The sequence below is a fragment of the Erythrolamprus reginae genome, chromosome 1, assembly GCF_031021105.1.
Source record: "Erythrolamprus reginae isolate rEryReg1 chromosome 1, rEryReg1.hap1, whole genome shotgun sequence".
NCBI lineage: Eukaryota > Metazoa > Chordata > Lepidosauria > Squamata > Dipsadidae > Erythrolamprus > Erythrolamprus reginae.
In genome coordinates, this window is record NC_091950.1 from 195,289,367 (window position 1) to 195,311,624 (window position 22,258).

The 22,258-nt window shown below is 39.9% G+C and overlaps 1 protein-coding gene across 5 annotated transcripts in view; it reads right to left on the minus strand.

The window, feature by feature from the left end:
- Nucleotides 1–11,284: 11,284 nt before the first annotated feature.
- Nucleotides 11,285–22,258, minus strand: part of SESTD1 (SEC14 and spectrin domain containing 1) — a 55,213-nt gene continuing 44,239 nt past the window's right edge. For 4 of the 5 annotated variants that reach the window (XM_070731851.1, XM_070731853.1, XM_070731852.1 and 1 more), the window contains 5 exons: nucleotides 19,735–19,816; nucleotides 19,435–19,557; nucleotides 17,781–17,972; nucleotides 14,940–15,061; nucleotides 11,285–12,515 (listed from right to left, as the gene is read on the minus strand). In XM_070731851.1, coding sequence (XP_070587952.1) covers nucleotides 12,386–12,515; nucleotides 14,940–15,061; nucleotides 17,781–17,972; nucleotides 19,435–19,557; nucleotides 19,735–19,816 — 649 coding nt within the window. In that variant the 3' untranslated portion in view covers nucleotides 11,285–12,385. Of the gene's footprint in view, nucleotides 12,516–13,659; nucleotides 13,724–14,939; nucleotides 15,062–17,780; nucleotides 17,973–19,434; nucleotides 19,558–19,734; nucleotides 19,817–22,258 lie in introns of all 5 variants that reach the window. The other variant, XM_070731854.1, reaches the window with a different exon arrangement.

Below are 22,258 nucleotides of genomic sequence, written 5' to 3' on the forward strand. Positions count from 1 at the left end.
CCGAATTCTGAAGCATAACACACCAGACATTGTGATCGTGGAGAAAAAGAAAGCATGGATCATCGACATCGCAATCCCAATCCCAGGAGACAGCAGAATTGAGGAGAAGCAGCTAGAGAAATTAGTGAGATACAAAGATCTAAAAATCGAGCTGCAACGACTCTGGCATAAGCCAGTGAAAGTGGTCCCAGTGGTACTTGGCACGCTGGGCGCAATACCAAAAGATCTCAGCGGACATTTGAAAACCATCGGAATTGACAAAATCTCCATCTGTCAATTGCAAAAGGCTGTTTTACTGGGATCGGCAAACATAATTCGCCGCTACATCACGCAGTCCTAGGTGCTTGGGAAGCACCTGACTGATGATGAAATACGAAATCCAGCATAGCGATCTCGTTTGCTGAGTTGTATTGACATAATAATAATAATAATAATAATAATAATAATAATAATAAACAAATAACAATAAATAACAATAAATAACAATAAATAACAATAAATAACAATAAATAACAATAACAATAATAATGCTCATCTGCAACCTTTGCAGCTATGAAAACTGCACAAAAGTACACCCCATTCTCATGTAATTTTCAAAGGCTCTAGAGGCCATATAAGAGAACAGCCCATTCTCACACGGCCTCATCAGCCTCTAGAAATCATGCCCCTGCCAGGATTCCAAGTAACACCCCCAACCAGGGGTGGGTTCTAACTAACCTCACTGCCGGTTTACTTCCTCCCATGCCACGTGGTCGCACCACATGGGCCTGTGTGCGCTTCACATGCATCTGCATACACAGTGGCAAAAAATCCCAAAAATGCAAAAAAATTAATAAATCCAAAAACAAGATGGTGTCTCATTCACAGAGCTGGAAATTCAGCTTCTATGCATGCTCAGAAGAAAAAAAAATTCAATTTTTTTAAAAAAGCAAAAAAAAATGGTGGTACCCATGGACCAGCACCAACCGAACCGGATCTGTGATGTCATTGTGATGTCATCAGTGAGTCACTACTGTTAGGTCCAGAGGAAAGTTAAGCCTTGTACCCGCCCCATATTCCTTGGGCGGGAAAATACTATAATGTGATTGGTTGGCAGCCCGGCATATATATAGCTGCCAGGCACGGCCATGTTGTCTTTTGTTTAGTTCTGTAACCGTTACTCCTCGTTAATAAAGAACAGTTATTAACCATATGAATGCAGTCCTTCATTCAAGCAAGCATTTAACAACTACCAGTTCGGGTGAACCAGTCTGAATTGGGAGGAACCCACCTTTGCCCCCAACAAAAGAAGACTCTGAGGCTAGGCATTCTTCAAAGTTCCATTTTTATTAAAGATGTCATATTGGCACATCTGGGGAAACCTGAATCTGAAAGCTTCCACGTTTTCCCCACCCAAAAGAAAGTCTAAGTCCCTTCCCCTGCACCCATATGTCCTTTACATGGTCCAATCAATGCACCACCCCAACTGAAGATGCCTCCCAGCCATATCCCTCCAGGTGCAGGGTAGGGCGACCTTGACTCTTAGAGAAAGGAATGTTATTATAGCTATATATCTCCCCAGCTCCCTACTTTTCCACAGCACTAAATGTGACAGGCCTGAAGATCCAAGGGCCAAAATAGCTTCCAGGCCTGACAGCCCCAGTCTCAGTGACCTTCAGTCTCTCCAAAGGTCATGCATGAGCACATCCCATTCTTATACAGACTCTGCAGACTCAAAAAAAAAAAATCACCTAAAAATAAATATGCTTTCAAAAATAGTTGTCAGGGATTGGTGAATGTTGGTGTAAAAGCTGGTCTGTCACCAAAACATCTCAGCACATCAGTTTTGACAGGTGTCATAGGTTTGCCATCATTGCACTAAACCATTTCCATCGGATTAAGGAAGCTTTAGGACCCATTGCACAGTTGGTGCAACATCACTTGCTAAATAAATGTAAGGCAAATGCTTAAGGAGATTATTGAAGGTTTGGAAGTTGCCTGATGAACTAATGCCAAGGTATAAAATGCAGGTGGCAATGTTGTTTTGAAGATGCATTCCACCAGCTGTCCCTCTAGTAGGAAGATTAGGAAAGGTAGAATCCAATACATCTGAAACAAATTGGACTAGGAAGGCTACCTAACACTGAGTCAAATTATTTATTCATCTAGAGCAGGGATTAGCAAAGTAATGCCAGCAGGCACCAAGGAACTGAACAATTACCGTATTTTAAAATGTAATTTTAACAATCAAAAGGCTGATGATGCCTGGTAAAATTTCAGGGATATCACAGGAATTAAATTGCTAATATATTCTGGTAATACGGTAATACGGTAGGCAATAATGCAGAGTTATGATCAATTGATTTTAAAGTCTATTTTTTTTATAATGTCACGGGTTAAGAATAGTCTTCCCCAGATGGCTTGAACTGTCATAATTCATGCTCATACAGTATGAGACAAATACCTCAATAGAAGTCAAAAAGTGTGTGTATGTGTGTGTGTGTGTGTGTGTGTGTGTGTGTGTGTGTGTAGTTTTTGAGATCCATCTTTCTTTATCATACCTTGGTGGATGTCTCTTTAAAAAGACCTCAGATTTAATGTTTATTATTTCCAATAAATGAAAATAATTTCATGGTTTCTACCTCCTCAAGCAATTAACATATTTTCCTTTCTAACAGACATTCTACTATTTCTGTGTTTCTGATATTCATTTGCAAATAATTTAGAATATTACTTAATATTCCATGGCTTCACATTAGCCTAAGGACTTTAGCCTTATAAGTTATGCAATGCGGTTTTCTCTCCCTCAGTAAAAGCTGTATAGAATACCCAAATAAACACAGTGTTCCAGGGAAAAAAAAAAACCACCCCTAAACTTTTCCATGAAAAGCTAGTTGGCAAAATATACACTTGCAGAGTCTCTGGCTTGGTTTTGAAGCCTGCCTCTGTATTATTATAATTTGATTATTATTACATGGAACATTAGGTACACATTAAATTTTGCCACTTCATGCTTTTCTTAACAATGTGCACCAATAAGCTGTACAAATTTTCCATCTTCTATTACCGTAATTATTCTGAATTAATTAGACTGGTTAAATCATTCCTTTTTAGGCGCAGAAATGACTCTGAGCGATGTTTTTCTTGTTATTGCAGGTTCTGATGCTTTCCATTCTTTTAAATAAATCAAATTGATCCCTGTGCAATCAGCTGTAGCTTTCCTTTTCGCCAACCTTTTTGAAAGGTATGACTTGCCAGGAGTCAAAGCAAAATGCTACAAAATGCTACTTTGCCTCTTAGAAGCTGCCTTTTACTCAGCCTCCCCTCCTCATGCTTGTCTGTGGAAATATAAGTTTCAGGCCAATATTTTGAACTTTTGGCTTAAGAATATATGTTGCACATTTTTACTTTCTTGTCTTGAATTCCACAACTGTTCTCCATATTGAGGAGTTACACCCTTGAAATGTTAGTTTCCCTATTTCACCACTCTAGGCTACATATTAACTTCTGAATCATGCCAGAACTATTTTGTTTCTTTTCTCAAACATTTGCCATATGCTAAATAATAATAATAATCTCAAACATTAAACCACTCAAGCTTGTTAATGGTCCTGGCTTCTCTTATTTGAGATTAGCCTAGAATTTTCTTTTTTTGATGATTCTCACAGCAGAGGCAGCCCTTAGACAACCTTGAGTGATTTCAAAAAAGCAAAGGAGGATAAAACAGAAACTAGACCTTGGATGGAAAATAATCAGGAAATCCAGACATGGAGACCAGGCATGGAAATCAAACAAGACAAGGGAAACTATTTGTATATGGTTGCCAAGAAATTAACATGAACCACTAGGATGTGAGCCCAACTCAAAGGAGATTTCATCTTGATTAGCTATGGCTAAGCAATTGCCCCAGATTTAGCCAATGGAATGGGGTGAGAAACCTATTGTATCTTTTCAGAAGGGAAGACTGGGTAGATAGAAGCTAAATTAATTTATGCTCTTTGGCATTTCCATATAACTTTTGCTCTGATTTTGTTGGCCACTGCTATCTAATACAAAGTACAAATATCTAATACAGAGAAAAGGAGAGGAAAGGAGGGGAGGGGAGGAGGGGAGAGGAGGAGGGGAGGGGAGGGGGGTAAGCTATGGATAAGTGAAGAGGAAAGGGGGTAGCTATGGGTAAGCAATTGCCCCAACTTTAGCCAATGGAATGGGATGAGAAACCCATTGTATCTTTTCAGGATCACTTTTGCTCTGATTTGGTTGGCCACTGCTGCCTAACACATATTCTGAACCAGAAAAACAACAAATACCCATCTCCTTATTTATATTTATAGAGTTAGACCAGCAATAGTTCATTTAATTTTGAATTATTCCATATTGTCCTTGAAACCATTGATTATACCTTAGAAACTCTCCAAGGGTCACTACCAAACTGTAATTTTTAAAGTGAGAGAAAAGGAAAATAATTCAATCCACAGAGAGTAATTGTAATGATTTTACACCTTTAAACTTAACTTTAAACTTTATTGAAAATGAATTAGCTCACAATGACATCTCATTAATTATCTCAAATCCATCGGGAAATGAGCCACTGCAAGGCCAAATGGGGGCCATGTTCCTCATAAGTTGCAGCCATTGATCTTGAAGTATGTTTTTCATTTAGCCTATTTCTCCTGTTAAGTTGTTCTAAAAGGATACCATTACTGTCGCCAATGTGTAGTTTCCCCACCCTCAGCAAATATATTCCCATTGTGCCGAGAGAGAGAGAGAGAGAGAGAGATCTGCCTCTACCTAGGATCAAACTCAACAGTCTCCTGATTGAGAGCTGAGAGCTCTACCTCTAGGCCACCACACCACTTGGAAGTACACCAAGATGGTAACCAATATTCTGATTCCAGGGGAAACACTGATTAATGCAGAAACCCTGTAAACCATCCCCATCAGCAAAAAAAAAAAAAATCACACTACAAAAAAGACATTGAAACTCTAGGGAAAATGCAGAAGAGAGCAACCAGGATGATAAGGGGATGGAAGGCATTTTTTGTATTGACTCAGCTGTTCTTGCTGCTGGAGACTAAAGAAGGGCCTAATTGCCATTTTCGAATGCATGTGGGATTACTCCCTCCTCTTAAATTTTTGTACCCCTCCAGAGGCACTGCCAGCCAGAAGATCTCATGGACTCCCACATGCATTCAAAGGTCTCACTGATCAAAAAGAGATAAAAAAAACCCCTTGGGAGCCCCACAACTCCTCTCCAACTTCAATTTCTCTTCTTAAGGAAGTATGCCTCCCATTTTTAACACCTTGCCCAATAGACCAAGAAAAGAGATTTAATACTATTTAGCAATTTATTTGCTGTGTGGACCCCAGATAAGAGAAGTTATTAAATAGTATTTGAAATACGCATGTCGAATAGACTGCCCAGTTCTGCCAGGAGAGGAAAGTGGAGCAGCTGCAATTTTGGCATACTTGGAAAGTCAATCGGGATACTGGGAATATGTTGTCATTGATCTACTATTTGGAACAGTTCCTCAAAAAGAATGAATGTGGAAATCGACAGACCATAAAAGAGCAAAACAAATAGATGTTTCAAACCTGAATGTGATTATGATTACTTTCAAAGAGAGGTATTTATGGGAATGCAAATGAAATAAAAGATAGCACAAAAATGCTAGAATTTTCTTCTTCTTCTAGGATACTAGAAGTTTCCTTCTTCCAGTGGTACCTATTAACAAAGCCTGCAAGATAGAGGATTAAAGTAATAATTTGTTGGCTTTATCAGTTTCCACTATGTTTGATCATTGTAATAATTTTCCAGATCTTTTTACAATTATCTGTACTAGTGATATCTATAAAAATCCTTTTGTTTGACATACTTCAAAATAGATCTAAGACTGCAATGCTGCCCCATCTAGTGGGGTATAGGCAATTAAAAATTATAATTAGGCCTATAGAAATATAGTTCAGATACAGAGATATGGGAGAAGTTAATCATTCAAACAGGGTTGTTGTGAAACACATGATTTATAGGTACTGTAACAATTCAATCCTCCCAATTTGAGTTCCCTGGAGAATAGGTGGGAGTACCAATTGTATTTTTAAAAATCTGAATGTTCATAGGACTAAGATATACTATTAGCAGAATATGCAATCAGAATATAGCTTGCAATAACAGAAGATAATTCAAGAGTTTCTTACCAGTACATGTGTCCAAAAATTGACATGAAAAAAAGAAACAAACCAACCCCCCCCCCAAGCCTAGCATACCCCAAAATAGGGAAAGGGGATAGTAAGAGTCCTTGCCTTTATTTTTATACATTGCTTATTTTAACATGTGTTTCCAGAGAAGCTGTTGGTTTCTACTTCAAGATGCTAAGCCCAGTGAGCTCATGGTATTTTTGATGATTAGTTTAGAACAAGTGTTGCGGTCTTTCAAATGGGGACTAGACAACCCGTGACCAACTGGGTCATCCTTTTGGAGATATTTCCTTACCTAAACAGAGAATATTTGTTTTTAGAATCAAAGGAGAAAACATCATTTTATTAAAGATGTGTACCAAGACAAACATATATGTTTTTGCTTTAAGAAAGGATGCTTTTGCAGATCAATCAACATTTTTAATGTTTAAGAGTACTCTGACATTTTCACTTGTTTCTTGGGTTAAAACAGTGCTTCTCAAATAGTGGGGCGGCCTTCCATGGGGGGGGGCGGCGTGGAGCAATGCCAGGGGGAGCATGCGACCCATGGGGGATGTGCTTTTTTGCCACAGGGAGTAGGGGGTTTTGCACTGAACAACAGCACACAGCACAGAGCAGGAGATATGAAGTGCAGATCACAAACCCTTAAGAGACACCATGGATAAATATTTAACAGGGATGAAAAGAAAGGAGGAGAGAGACGGAGATAATGAGACAAACGTAAGTCTCTCGAAAGCTAAGATGAGGAAATAGGACAAAGCATATGTAGCGCTTGGCTTCACTGTGATTACAGTGGGAGACGAGGAAAGACTGCTACGTTTACTGAGTCTAAAAATGTTGGCAGCGGACAGCATGAAGCCAAATACAGTAGTACCTCGTGATACGAACCCGTCATACAAACTTTTTGAGATACGAACCTGGGGTTTGGAAATTTTTTGCCTCTTCTTACAAACTTTTTTCGCATTACAAACCTGCCACCGCGAATGCTGAACCCGGACGTTCGGCAAAAGTTCGGGTTCAGGTGGCCACTAATTCTAATTCTCAAGGCGGCCAATGGATTAGATAATATTTCACTTCTTCCCCATGCCATGTGTTTTCAAACTGATTTTCCCTTACCTCCATCTTTTCTCGTCTCTTCATTATGTAACTTTCCTTGTGATTCTGGAGATGTGTGCCCTTTCATCCTCCATTTCTTCATCTTCACTTCTCCTCGTCACATCCCGACATTTGAAGTTATTGCTTGATCATGACACACCCCTCTTTCTACATGAGGGGTTTCAAATTCACGCCATCATGGCAGCACCACGTGACATAACAGGACTTTCTCCCCTTCGTTAAACCAGATGTGGATATGGCCAATATGTGATACATCCAGCCTATGGGCCGGGAGTTTGACAGCCCTGTTCTACACGGCATAAATATGCTGATAATAATTTTTTTTAATCGCAATGTTTCTATGTTGTTGTTCTCACCTCAGAAGAGTTTAGAAACCTGTTGGGTTCTCCATTGTGTTGCAGAAAACTGTCAGAGACAATTTAAAAATAGGATCACATGACCTCCAGGAACTTAGGGCACGACTGGTTACACTCAATTTCAGAGCAAGAAGCAGTTTAAAAATGAAATAGGATGGGCAAGGATTGAAATATAGGGACTAATTTATTTGACTGATACCAAAGAGACCTAGTTTCTACCCCATCTATAGCAACAGCAGTTCATTTGGTGACTTTCTGTCCAATATATCTGTTGTGAAGGAACACGACAAATTAAATTCAACATCTCTTTGAAAAAAAATAAAAGGACTTTGTAAGACCTCAAGAAGTGGATTACAGACTATTATTTATATACTACCAAAACTAAGCAGTATATTTATCTATATGCTACTTTTAGGCGGATGGAGCATTATGCATGTTGAGTTCTTGAACAAAGATTTAGGCATTAAGTAGCATGTGAATGTTTATATTTATAAAACAATAAAAATATTCCACACCATAAAGTTGTTGCTTCTTTCAGAACTACATAAGTCAGTTCCTTGTCGCTGGATGGGGAAGTGAAGGATTGCAAGACCCGCTGGGAAAGTCATGAAACATTGAAAATAAAAATGACATGACCTCAGCAGCAGCCCTGAAGTAGCTACAACCTCCCCAAATTTAATTCCCTCATAGACATTAATTCAGATTTTGGATGAATTCTATAAATTAATGTAATTTGTCATATTCCTATTTGCATAGTGTTGCTGTACGGGTACTTAGAAACCCAGTTCTGCAGACCATAGATGATGCAATGTTTTCCATACCAAACTTTTGGCATGAACAGAAGAATATGTATTGTTGACAAAGATTAACAGGGTGTGTTAAATTTCTAATTTCCCAATAACATATTCAACGAGGAAAATTTACTAGGTCGCCAGATCTAAACTGGAAAAAAATAAGGACAACCACTGAAGGGCGCTCTCTCTCCCCCTTTCTCTCGCTAGCTTGCTGCCATCTAACCATTATTCATATTTTTGGAGCCCAACAATTATGTTCATCATCTCCCTCTGGGAAAGAACTGGCAACCAATGTTTCCAATCCCCTGGAATTGACATTTCAAAGCTTAAACTAAAAAAAGAAAGAAAAAAAGTGAAGTTGTGATACCCAAGTCATGAACACAGTAATGATAAAAATAGGCCAATTTACTTAACGGGGAACTGATGGCCAAGAAATAAAACCTAAATGCAGCCTTTTTTGACAAAATTGCTGTGCAGTGGTCAGACTCAAATATAAATTATTTCCATTTCATACTCTCATTTTCTTCAGGTCATTTAATCTCTGGAGGGAAAATTTAGTAGAAACGTGCCTAGAAAAGGAAAAAATCGTGCCTGCAGTCATTGGGAATTTGGGGGGTGGTAGTGGAGTAATTGAGGCATATGACATTATGCAAATGCCATGGCTTACATGCTCAAGCCAGTCATTGGGACATAAATACTTAACGGTAGCATTTGAATAAGGATGTCCTCCTAGTTGTAATTTGGTATAATGGGCACTTGAGGGGGGGGGCATATTATTATTTGTGACCTTTCTTTTGGGAGAGATTTAGCTGGGACTTACTGTAGAAGAGTTTCTGATCAGGAATTTGGTATATTTTGGGAATACAGGTAATCCTTGATTTACCATTCCTTTAGCTACTATTTACTAAGTTACAATGACACGGAAAAGTCCTTGTGCATACATAACCATTGCAGTGCGCTCATGGTCACATGATCAAAATTTGGACACTTTGCAACTGGCATGTCCTTAGGACAGTTGCGGGGTTCCATGATCATGTGATTGCTCTTTGTGACCTTCCTGGCCAGTTTCTGAAAAGCAAACTCAATGGGGCAAAGCCCGATTCATTTAATGGCTGTGTGATTCATTTCTTAGTTGCAAGGATTTACTTAGCAACCATGTCACAAAAAAAAGGGGTAGTCCTCAACTTACAACAGTTCATTTAGTGACCGTTCAAAGTTACAACTGCACCGAGAGTTATGACTGGTTTTCAGAGTTACTATCTTTGCAGCATTCCCATAATCTTCTGATCAAAATTCAGATGCTTGACCAGTGGTTCATACTTATGACCATTGCAGCGTCCCAGGATCATGTGATTACTTTTTGCATGACAAGCAAATTCAATGGGGGGAGCCTGATTCAATTAACAACCAGGTTACTCACTTATCAATTGCAGTGATTCACTTCACAAAAGTGACAAGAGATGTCATAAAATGGGGCAAAACTCACTTTAAAAATTCTCACTTGACAACATACATTTTGGGCTCAATTGTGGTCCTAAGCAGAGGAGTAAAATTGGTCATGACTTAACCACCTTGCTTAGCAACACAAATTCTGGTCCTAAAAGTGACCATACACCTACTGAGAATCTTTGCCTCTGGGAGCTTCATTTTAAGTATTCTTGCAGTTTTTTCTTTTCTTGCCATGAAATGATTTAATTCTGCAGGCATCTAGAATGCCCGACAAGGAAAGGGCAAGACGGTTGCTGCAGATGCTTGAAACCTTCTCAGTATCGCTGGCTGAACCCCACTTCCAGGGAAGAGAAACAGGCTAAAGGGAGGAGATATATCTGAGAAATTACACCAAACAAGAATTGTGGTGTTGTGACCTAGCTCAGTGATGGCAAACCTCTTTTTGCTTGGGCACACATCCCCACACCCATTATGCAATGCCCTCCCTCCACACACGCATACACGCACGTCCCATGACGAGAGTGAAAAACAGCCCAAAAGGAAATTCATTTCCGAACTTCCAGTAGGTGCCTTGGATCAGTTTTTTCCATCCACAAACTCCGGACACTTTCATGAACCTTGGGGAAGGCAAAAACAACCTCCCTCCGCCCTCCAGAAGGCCGAAAATCAGCTGGCATACTGAAGCTGACACAGGGCAATGCCTTGCATGCTCTCAGATATGGCTCTATGTGCCACCTGTAGCACGCGTGCCATAGGTTCGCCATCACTGACCTAGCTCATCGCTTCATTTTCTTTTAAAGTGTAAAGATGCTTATATGTTCTTAGCAATACAAATGAAATCTGGCTCTCTGAACCAGTGTGTAGCCCATGATAATGGCAAAAAAAGAGAAAAGGTGATTCAAATGGTTTTTGTGTGTGTGTGCTTACCCCAAGTAAAACAAAAGAAGGTGAAGAATTGTGTCTAGTGGGGATTTTAAGAGCAGGTACAAGTTACAATAGTAATGAAAGGTGATTTGACTTTACAACATCTCCATGGCCATTTGATCAAAAGTAGGGTGTGTGACAATTAAACCACATGGTTTGCTTAATGATCACAGCAAAAAAAACCATTGTAAAATCAGGTATTACTAAATGTAATAAAACTCCTTGCTATTTAGGTAAGGAAGTTAAATGGCTTCTTGAAAAATAAAATGTACAGCCTGATGAATGAAGTACTTTTAAGTGAAAAGCCATCCTGGTTTCCTTTTGGTTTACCTGTTGTCCTTGACTTGCCACCACAATTGGGATCAGCACTTTGGTCAGCAATATGGTCATTATTACATATCCCAAACAGGCCTTCTAAAGATACCCTGCAATTTCATAACATGCTTTAAAAAAATAAACGCATGCTCATTGTTCATAAATATATAAAGGTTTTTATTTGGCTTTTGCAGATTGGAGGAATGAATACATAATTTATGCCCTATATTTGATCATTTTATTACAATACCTAGCATTTATCAGGTCTGGAAATGGCATCATCCCCTGTTCCTTGAATTTTTTCAGTCATAAAGATGTAACTAGTGGAACATATATGTCCAATATCAATACTTGTAGGGAAAAAAGAGTAAAAAAGAGAAACCTTTCTCTTACATCTTCAATTTGCATCTTGAAATCACTCTCGTCATAGAATTTATTCTTGTAAAATGTAAGTCTTTTTCCTTCCCCATATACAAATAAGTCAACAGGAAAAATGAACTTAATTTGCCGTTAACTCCCAACAGCTGCTTTCATTTCATTTTTTTCTTCCTTGCTTACATGATGATGTATATTCCTTCTACTTTGAATTATTAAGAATCTTTCACTCAAGATCCAAAATGGACTTGTACTCTCTTTTACAATTTCCTGCAATCAAGTAGCTTCCATAAAAGTTACTGGATTTTTAAAAGGTGGATTTTATTAAGCACAAAACATTTCTTAATACATTATCCATACAAATTTGGGGGGGGGGGGTAGGGGGAAATCCAATATAAAGAATTTCAAGGATTTGGTGGCACGTATCCGCACAATAAAAAGGACCATTAAAAAAATTACAAATCAAAATTATAGGTCTATACAACAGATAATTCACCTACAGGCTAAAGTACTACATCATCTGGAGAATAAACAGAATTATTTTTGTGGAACTTGCACTTATTAGCACCATTTTAAAACTTGCATCAGTTGCTCAGAGAAAGCAGCACCTGATAAGTTGGGATAAAGCTTCAAAGCAAGTATTGAGTGCAACGTCTTCTGTTCCTTTCCATTATAGTTGAAATCTGGGGGTTCATAGCATGTTAAATTATGGCTTCGTAAAAATACATGGTTAAGATGTAGAATAAGATTTGCTTCAAGGAGGATAAAGGGTTTTTATATTTAATAATAGCTGTGAAATGCATTTTCATGGCAGGCATAGAATGCAGATGTCATGCGGAGTTACAAATAGGCATCTTATGAATTGGCAGAGAGAGGCTATTAGGTCTCTGTGGTACAGGCATCTGGTTGTGTCAGTTGTTGTTTCCTTAGACAAACCAACTTTATCTTCTCTCTGATGTGTTCGGCTGAAGAAGCCATGTCACTCGGGCTCCCGAAGAACTGCTCAGTTCTAAGAAAAAGCAAGCAAAAAAACCCCCAAACCCAATCCCTTACATGTAAGAAAGTAATAAAGAGTTTTTTGCTATGTTCACCAATTTATTTTTTTCAATTTGCAGCTTTCAGGATAATATATGTTATTATACTATCCTATCACAAAAACTGTTAATCTACCAGAAATAATTTTCAGTAATTTCAGGATAATATAGAAGAATAGAATACTTGAAATTTCAGAATAGTTTCCTAGGCTTAGAGATATATATGTCTGAAATAATTTGATACCAGACTGTATCAAGTGTATTAAAGAATACAGACTGCTTCTTTTTACATTTGTTGTAATTGAAAGTAATATGATTTGTTTGACTTTATCTTATCAGTGTTTACCCTCATTGCAAATAAACAATATATCATATTTTTATTGAATTTCAATGTTATCTTGCATGTTTCATATTGTAATGTTTTAACTTATCTTGCATATTTTAACGACATAACATAAATAACATCGTGCTTCCCCAAAAATACAACATGTTCTGATTAAGCCCAACAGGGCTTTTCAGCCCCCCCCCCCCCCCAACAACAACAACAAAAAAGAATAAGCCCCAGCTACTTTCTGGCTGAGCCTGCTTTGGGTCAACAGAGACATCCGTTCCCTCACTCAGTGGCCGCCCCCAGCATGTAGGGGTCCCATTTGTTCCAACCCCCCCCCCCCCCTATTCTTTCCTCAGAAAGAAGGTAATGCGACAGCAGCAATTCACCCAGCAGGGGGATATGTTTGGTGTCCATATCCGCGATTTAACTCATGCCCAGCAGAGCAGCGATCGGAAGCAGGAAAGAGCTGAGACGGCGGGAGGGTTCTGCTATGAAGCTCGCCGAGTCACCCGCCAAGACAGAGATGCAGGGGGACGTATCCCAGGGGATGAAGGTGAGAGGGCTAACAATTACTAAAGTCTAGGTCTTGTGTCGATGCCTGCACGCACCCGCCTCTTGTTTGTTCTCTCGGTCTCTCTCCTGGCCAGAAGAGTGCCCGCCGCAAAAAGAGTGGCTCCCGGCCGGAAGAGAGAGAGACAGGTGCACGCAGGCACCGACACAAGACCTGGACTTTAGTAATATTGTTGGGTGAGTTTTACTAACTCCCTCTGCCGCAGTGTTGTACACACCCTGCAGGACTGGTTCAGCTCCTCTGGGCTCTGCCTTTGGTACCGTCTTGAAACGCATTCCTGCCTGCGAGGAGGAGGCAAGGCAAGAATCAAGGATCTGGAGCTGCTGCAGCGTGGGGGTGGGGTGAGCTCCGCCCATCATCTGCCAGTTTGACCTGCCAGTGTGACATGGAGAGACACGAAAGCTGCCAGATTCTGGTAAGATGCTTGTCTCATGGTCCAGCCCTCCCCATCCCTCACCTGACTTGCCACCCCTAAATTGCACCCCGCCACAAAATACGCATCTTACCTGAGTCTGGCAGCTCTGTAGCATCTCTCAGCCAGTCTGTGCAGCGAAACACCTTGCAAAGTACAGGAAAACATCTTGCGAGGGTGAGCAATTAACAACTTGCAGCAAGAAGTTGTTCTGTACTTGCAAAGTGTTTCCCTGGCCAGACTGGCTGAGAGACACCATGGAGCAGCCAGACTTAGGTAAGATGCGCATCTCACAGCCACCCCGAAAATAATACTCTCCCTCCCTCCCCCTAATAATAAGGCCAAGGCCATATTTCAAGGGTAAAAAAATATAAGACAAGGTCTTATTTTGGGGGAAACATGGTATGTAGTAACACTATTAAAATTTCAAAATTTATTAAATTGTATTTCTTAGTTTTAATATTCTCCAGTACCTTCAATATTTGATGTCTGACTTAAAAGTGTAATCCTAAACCAAGAATTAATTTAGCAGTTAGGATTAGGCAAAGTTTGGGTGGCTTTATTCCATTCATGGAAAGCACGGAAAGTCAAGAACTATTCTGGTTACTTGCACTCCCTTAGGAATGCACCAGGAACTATTCTGAAGCATCTATAAAGAGGAAGCCTTTGTCACAATTTCACTCTCATTACACAGGCATGCAATATAGGCATAAACAAAGGAGGGGGTGCATTTGCCTTGTGATGGCATACGATGGCTTTCATCATTTACCTTCCCATTTACTCCCCCCCCTTACAGATACCTCTGGAATTCCTGAATATAGAACACCACAGACCTTCCAAAGGACTTCATCCATCCCTTCACCGCCCCTCTCTCCTCCAATCACCTGTTCTGGCCAAGTGCAAACCAATGTGGAATTGGATCTGCTGCTACTCAATTTTAATTTGGTCTATTCTGTTGCCATTATCTTTTAAAATCTTATTACTATGCGTAATGAAATATTTTACATTGTATAGTGAGCCATGCAAGGCGGAGAGGGGCGGCATACAAATCTGATTAAACTTGAAACTTGAAACTTACTACATACCCATCAGGATAAAGCACTGGAACTGTTAATCTATCCAGAAGGGATTTTCCAACAGCTTCAATCTCATCAAATTGTTCCTGATCATATATAAATGCAGACTCATCTGGGCATTCTTGCAAAGCCTGTAATAAAATAACATTTGGGGGGGCGGGGGATGGACATGGTCAAACTGTAAGTTGCAATAAAAAGAAACAATACGTCTTATGCATTCTTATAATGTTTTCTGTATTCTTAGACACAACAGATGGACTACTGACTCAGCTGATGTCCTGGAAAAGTTTTAGCACACTGCCAAATTGTGCCTATGAGGTATTCCTCATAGTGCTGTCCGCGGGCGGAGTCATAGGTTTTTAAAAATTAATTAATACATGAAGTCAAAATACAGCTACTTTAAGGGAACTGTACAGAATTGCTCATGCAGTCTGTGCATGCCATACATAGTGGAATTGCACTGGCTCCAACAAAGAATGCAAAATCTACTTCATATGTGAAACCCATTTCCTTATTGTAAAGGAAAAATGGGAGAAAACTTTCAGTTGTGAGAGCAGTAACTGGACAATGCAGTCTAGTGCAGTGATCACAAATCTATGGCACATGTAACACACGGAGCCATATGGAGGTACACGAGGCGTTGCCCTGTAACAGCTCCAGAGCGCCAACTGATTTTCGACCTTCTTTTCAGCCATTTTCGTTCTCCCCAGGCTTCAGGAAAGCTTACTGAAGCCTGGGAACGGCAAAAAATGCGCCAACAGGCCACCTGGAAGTGCGTTTCCCAAACTTCTGGTTTGGTTGTTTTATGCTGTACCCAGGCTTCAGGAGGCTTTCCTGAAGCCTGTAGGTGGTGAAAATGGCCCAACGGGTCTACCAGAATTTCAGAGGCTTCAGTGAGGCCTATGCGCATGCGCATGGGGCAGCACAGGGGGGTTGGGCACATGCACGGGGGAAGGGCATTGTATTATGGGTGTGTGCATGCACCCTTTTGGGACTCGAGCCAGAAAAAAGTTCGCCATCACTGGTCTAGTGTGTATTGCTAGGAAAAAACCGAAAGGAAAAATAGGAGCAAGGTGGATTGACTTCAATTACAACAGCAGTGAATGCAGTGTTGAAACCTATAAGATTATGTTTAGGATAGATCATCCTATAGAAAATCTATGAATGTAGTTGCTAAGAGGCCACACCAACCTTGCAGCAATATAATCAATCAAGAGACTAGCAATGATTTAGTATTATTATCTATTATCTCAATAGGCTAACCTAATCAAAGTTAAAATGGCACTGAAGTAGAGGGACTTATAATAGGTCCTTACAGTTGCAGTTCCCTTGTGGCCCTTTGACCACAATTTGAGCAGATTTCCAAGGTCGTTCACGTGACGACAGGACACTGTGACTGCAGGGGTCCATTCAATGAAAACAACGAGACTGCTCCAACTGCCGTCCTAAGCCATTGTGGGACCAATGCTTTATGACTGTTACTTCGCGACAATGGTCCCAACTACCACTGTTAAAAGAGGACCATATGTATTAAGGATGAATATTCCAATTAAGCAGGCGGGTTCAACTTAATCAATCAGCTATCCTGACAGGCTCAAGGTTGACTCAGCCTTCCATCCTTCTGAGGTCGATAAAATGAGGACCCAGATTGTTGGAGGCAATACGCTGACTCTGAAAAACTGCTTAGAGAGAGCTGTATATCCGTGAAGCAATATATAAGTCTAAGTGCTATTGCTAAATGCTGATTTTAATCATACTGATGTTAAATGCAGGTTCTTCTGAAATCCATTGCTCTCTCTTTGAGACCACCAATAGTTCCGCAATGAAAAAATGTGTATTTGTCCAAATTGGACAAATGGCAAAAGTTGTGGGACAGAAACTATAAACTGACACTGTCCTCTGCATATAAATTGTATACACAATGTTTTATAGTTGGCACTTCTTCCCAGCAAGATTAGCTAGAATGTTTAAGAATATGTCTGCCAAGTGTTGGAAGTGGAACCAAACCCCGGACTTGTATTACCACATGTGATGGACATGTCTAGAAGCAAAAAAATAACAGACTAAAATACACACCTGACTAGAAAAAATGATAAAGTAACATACAGATTTTAAACTGGAAATATTTCTGATAAGCAACATACCAAACAAATACAGTAAAAGGAATGCATATTAATAATTAATATATTGTAAGCTGCCGAGTCCTCACAGAGGGGCAGCAAATCCAATAGATAGAGATAGATAGATAGACAGACAGACACACAGACAGACTAGAAAGATAGATAGATAGATCTATCTGATTGTGATAATACACAGAAAAGAAACAGAAATAAAAAGTTTAGAATGTGCAGAAATGAATCAACTAACATTTGAACTTATAGAAAAGATACTGAATATTTTGAGATATGAGATGTTTTATTGATAGTTAAATAAGAGAAACAGAAGTTAGAACTTCTACAATTACAAGAAAAAGAATAATTTTATTATTAAGGTTGATTACTCTAACTTATTGATTTTGATTAATTTTGATTAGTATGAAAAATTATTATGAATTAATATTGAGTGAAAAACAGTGTTATGAGATTACTATTAGAGAATACTATTATTATTACTATGATGAACATTACTCAAAAGAATTGTAGCCAGACAACATACTGTCTATATGGCTTTTGAACACGTTGCTCGCTCTTTATATTAATTTTTTAAAAAATTAAGTGTGATTCTAATCACACTGTGAATTTTAACATTCCATATAAACATAATTAAATTGTATTAAATAGAAATGAACACCAAAAAAGCATACTTTAAAATATTACATCAAAGTTACTGGAATCAACCGCAGAAACTCACCTTTTCTGCATTTGAGTGGAAAGCAACAGCCATCTCTAGCCTTGTCACTCTTTCTTCTGAAGTGATTGTGAATTGTTTCCATACGCGATTCAGCTTTGGAAGTGTTTCTCCTGACGATCTAGAAGTGCATCTCAGAGACTGACACAAAACCACAGTAGCCTGTAGTAATTGTCGTCCATAATCATAGGTACTCTAGAAAAATAGACATTATGGTGGATATTTTCAGTGTTGGGACAGATTTAAGTGCAACACAGTAACACGTGAATCATAAGACACTACAGCTTTTTTGGGGCCTATATTTTATTTTGAGGAATCTACAAATAGGGAAGAAGGATACAGCAACAAAAGGAAGCTGGAATTCCCTAGCTGGATTGCTCTCAGTTAAGAGACTGCAAGAGTACTGAGTCACATTTTATTTTATTCGGCAACTATGGAAATTCTAGAAGGATGTGGTCTGTTCGTGAATCATCCTCTACTCATCTGCCACACCATCCTCATTTCACCTGAATATCAAGCCTCATTACCACAGCATTAACATGTCTTTTTTCTTCTGCCTAGTAATCCCTGTCAAATGATGCTTGCCTATTAATCTAAATACTAAAAATGTTAAATTCTTGCCAACTTGTCAGAGAAATCACTTTTAGTTAAGGTTGAGAATTGCATTTTATAGTATTTTATTTGTATTATATATGGGTTTTGTATAGGTTTATCTTTTTTAACATCGTAAGCAACTCAATTACCCTGTGGTAAGATGGGGGAGAAAGCAATAAATTTAATAAATAATAAAAGAAATAATAAATTAATCTTAAATTAAAATTTCAGTTGGCCAATAATCTTATCACATCTAACCATGATTGACAGCAATAATTTTAATTAATATAGTACAGTGTTGTGATTCCGTCTGAGGCTCCTCGGGGAACGGCTGAACCTCTGCCGGCTCCATGCTCAGAGGGGGAGGATGAGGAACAGGAGGAGGAGGCCCAGGCAGACGGGGAGGAGGAATATCAGGCCGAGGGAGAGGGAGAACAGCCGGAGTCCCCCGGGGTGGAGCTCTCCCCAGCAAGCAGCCTGGAGTCCTTAGATGAAAATGCACAAGCCATAATCGATCTCAGGCAGAGAAGAGCAGCACAAAGAAGGGGACAATTAGCCAGGTATTTCCAGCCCTAAATAGGCAACAGCTGGGTTTGGGTGTGGTTCTCCCCAGAAAGGCTGAAAAGGCAGACCCACCCTTCCTGTCTTGTGGAGTATTATCTTTGGGAGTCCTGGGACCTGGCTGTGATCTTTGGCGCTGCTGATTCTGGCTTGTGGCCTTGAAGGCTGAAACCTTGGGGAAAAAGGCGTGGGGGCTTATTCTCTACAGTGGTGTGTGTGCCAGCAAGAAGTCTGCTGTATTGTCTGGCCATCATGACTCTGCTGTGAAGCCTCATATCCTGCCTGTTGGGAAGAACAGGTTTTTTCTCTGTGTTTATTTTTCAAACTATAAAGTGCCTTTGCTTTTACCAGCGTGTCTGGCTGCTTTTTCCAGTTGGTGTTGAAGTCTGGGGGCACCCAGACAGAACAGTACAGTACTCAGCAAATAACCAAAATGACCATTTTAAATACAGATAGCAAACCTTAACAGCAAACTAACTTGCTACAAGAAACGCAAACATACCTGAGCTACATCCACAAATTTCCTATGTTTTTCCAACAAAATTTTGGTTTCTTGGGCATCATCTCCCAAACGAGTATGAGTCTTCAGCAGTGCATCTAATAATTCATTTAACCATTCTATTGCCTACAGAAAAGAGCAGAATGAGATTATAAAATAAAAGGGGAGACAGAATACGCTTGTCAAATTTGTATAAAAAATACAGCTACCCCAAACCACCCAACGTTTTATCAGTTCCCAAAGTTCACTTAATTTTTCTGACAGCTTTCTTTTAGGCAACAGCTGCCTAAACATCAGTCTCACCTGAGCAGCATCCTCTTCACACTTAAATAGCTGAACCATCTGAAGCATCTTCAATCGTCGCACATCTACCATGTCCTCACATCTGTATAAGGACAGAACATAAAACTATCAGAAAAGTCAACTCTGGTTATTAAAAAAAATTATACACAAGCAATTCTTATTTTTGAATGTAGCAATGAAATTTGGGGAAATGTCTAAACATAACATTTTACAAGAGTAAGAATAACACTTTAAGAATACAGTGCTCCAAATCTGATAAATCTTACTACTTTAATTAATCTTGAATACCAATGTTGTTAAGCCCAGTGGAAAGTTCAGCTACCATATACACCTTTGAAGCTACCTATGGTCTATCCATGGAAGTTCTATCCTTATATTTTATACCAGTGACTTTATTGAACAGCATTATGGTCATATAATGCTAAATTGCTGCTACAATTACATTCAGTGCAAATTATGCCTTAACATTGTATGAACAAGCTTGGGTCCATACTCTCTTTCCTTAGAAAATAACGGTGGGATTGGAAGATTTTATTCCAGGCTCTCAAGCAAATGTTCTCAAAACTAAGCTACAGTAGTTCAAAAAAGGCAGAATCATAACAAAACAGCACTTTAAACAGTAAAATAAGTTCAGATGTTAAGAAACCATTCCAGCAAGATAAATTAGAGAATAAGAAAAGGGTAGAACTGTGCATTATCCTCTGAAAGAGGTATTCTACCCAAATGCATAACAAGCACTTCGCTATGAATAATGAAAGCAGCCATTTATACCACAGCTGTTTAACTAGTTGCTCATGGCCAACTTCATATGTGCTCATGCATGGCTGCTTCATGTTTGTCTGTCTGTCTTTCTCTTATCTTATCTAATGGTTGCCCATGACCTCTTCTGCTCATTTGTTTTACCTACAAGCAATTTCCCTCAAAGTTGGTACCTTACGTCACATCCAAGTACAGTCTAGGACAGGTAAGAACTGAGATGAAACCCTTTGTGGATTCCAGCCTACTGGAAGATGAGCCCAGTGCATTAGGAGTGTCCTATGAAGGGATGACATTCCTTCAAAGTACCGTATTTTTCGCTCCATAAGACGCAGTTTTTTTCCTCCCAAAGTAGGATGAAAAATCAGCCCCGTCTTATAGAGCGAAGATGCAGGCAGGGGGGGGGGGGAGGCGCTGGAGCAGAGGGGGCGCAGGGACGGGGACAGGGGGGGGAATCATCTGAACGTGGTTCCGAGTTGGCGGTTCGGGGGGGGGTGCTGGAAAGCCCCCCAGGCCGGCTGCGATCTTTTAAAATAGCCGCGCCGCTTCTCAGCTGACTCCTGAAGCGCGGAAGTTCGCCTTTGGCTTTTGGCTTCAGGAGTCAGCTGGGAAGTGGCGCGGCTGTTTTAAAAGATCGCAGCCGGCCTGGGGGGCTTCCCAGCACCCCCCCGAACCCGCTTCCCAGCTGTTAAGTTATTCTGTTATTGTAATAAATATTTTAGCCCACTTTTTGGCTCAAAATATTTTTTTTCTATTTTCCTCCTCTAAAATCTAGGTGCGTCTTATCAGCAGGTGCGTCTTATAGAGCGAAAAATACAGTAAGTATATTCCAAGCCTTGGCAGAAAAAAGGGCATGGAAAAGCCACTTTTACAGGCCTTTCTTAGAGAGTAGCTGACTCCCAATGAATATCAGCTCATTGTGTCTCCACTGCCAAGAAAGTAGCAACCCATATAATGGGAGATTTTTTTAAAAATCATACAAAAATGATAACCTAACATCAAACCCAACTAAAGAGAAATTTCCTAATGGTGACAGCAATTGACCAATGGAATAGCTTGCCTTCAGAAGTTGTGGCTACTTCATCACTACAGCCTTTCAAAAAGAGACTGGACAAAATGGTATAGACCAGTTTTGGCAAACGTTTTTTTCTCATGTGCCAAAAGCACATGTGCATATGCTATCGCGCATGCGTGTGTGTCCACACCCATAATTCAGTGCCCAGGGATGGCGAAAATGGCCTCCCCCGCCCCGGGCAGGCCCTCTGGAGGCCTAAAACAGCCTATTTCCCAACTTCTGGTGGCCCGGTATGCCCATTTTTCACCCTCCCGAGGCTCCGGAGTAAAAATGCTCTCCCCCATCCCCCCGGAGACTCCATAGAAGCCAAAAATGTCCTCCCAGAGCCTCCAGGTAAGCCAAAAACAGCTGAACAACACACACATTCACACTGGAGCTGAGCTAGGACAATGGCTCGTGTGCTAGCAGATATGGCTCTGTGTGCCACATGTGGCACCCGTGCCATTGGTTTGCCATCACTAGTACAGCTAAAACAGGGGGCTGGACTAGAAGGCCTCTATGGTCCCTTCCAACTCTATTATTCTATGATCTGGGTTCTTCTTTGTTGTTATCATGTTTATAGTTTTTAAAGCTGTATCTGAGTTCAAAGCTGTGTTTTTATTTTTAAGTGCCCTGTTCAATACACTTTGCTAACATTCCTTAAAAATGTTGTATATCAGAAGGATTTAGTATTTTCTTTAAATAAATATTGCA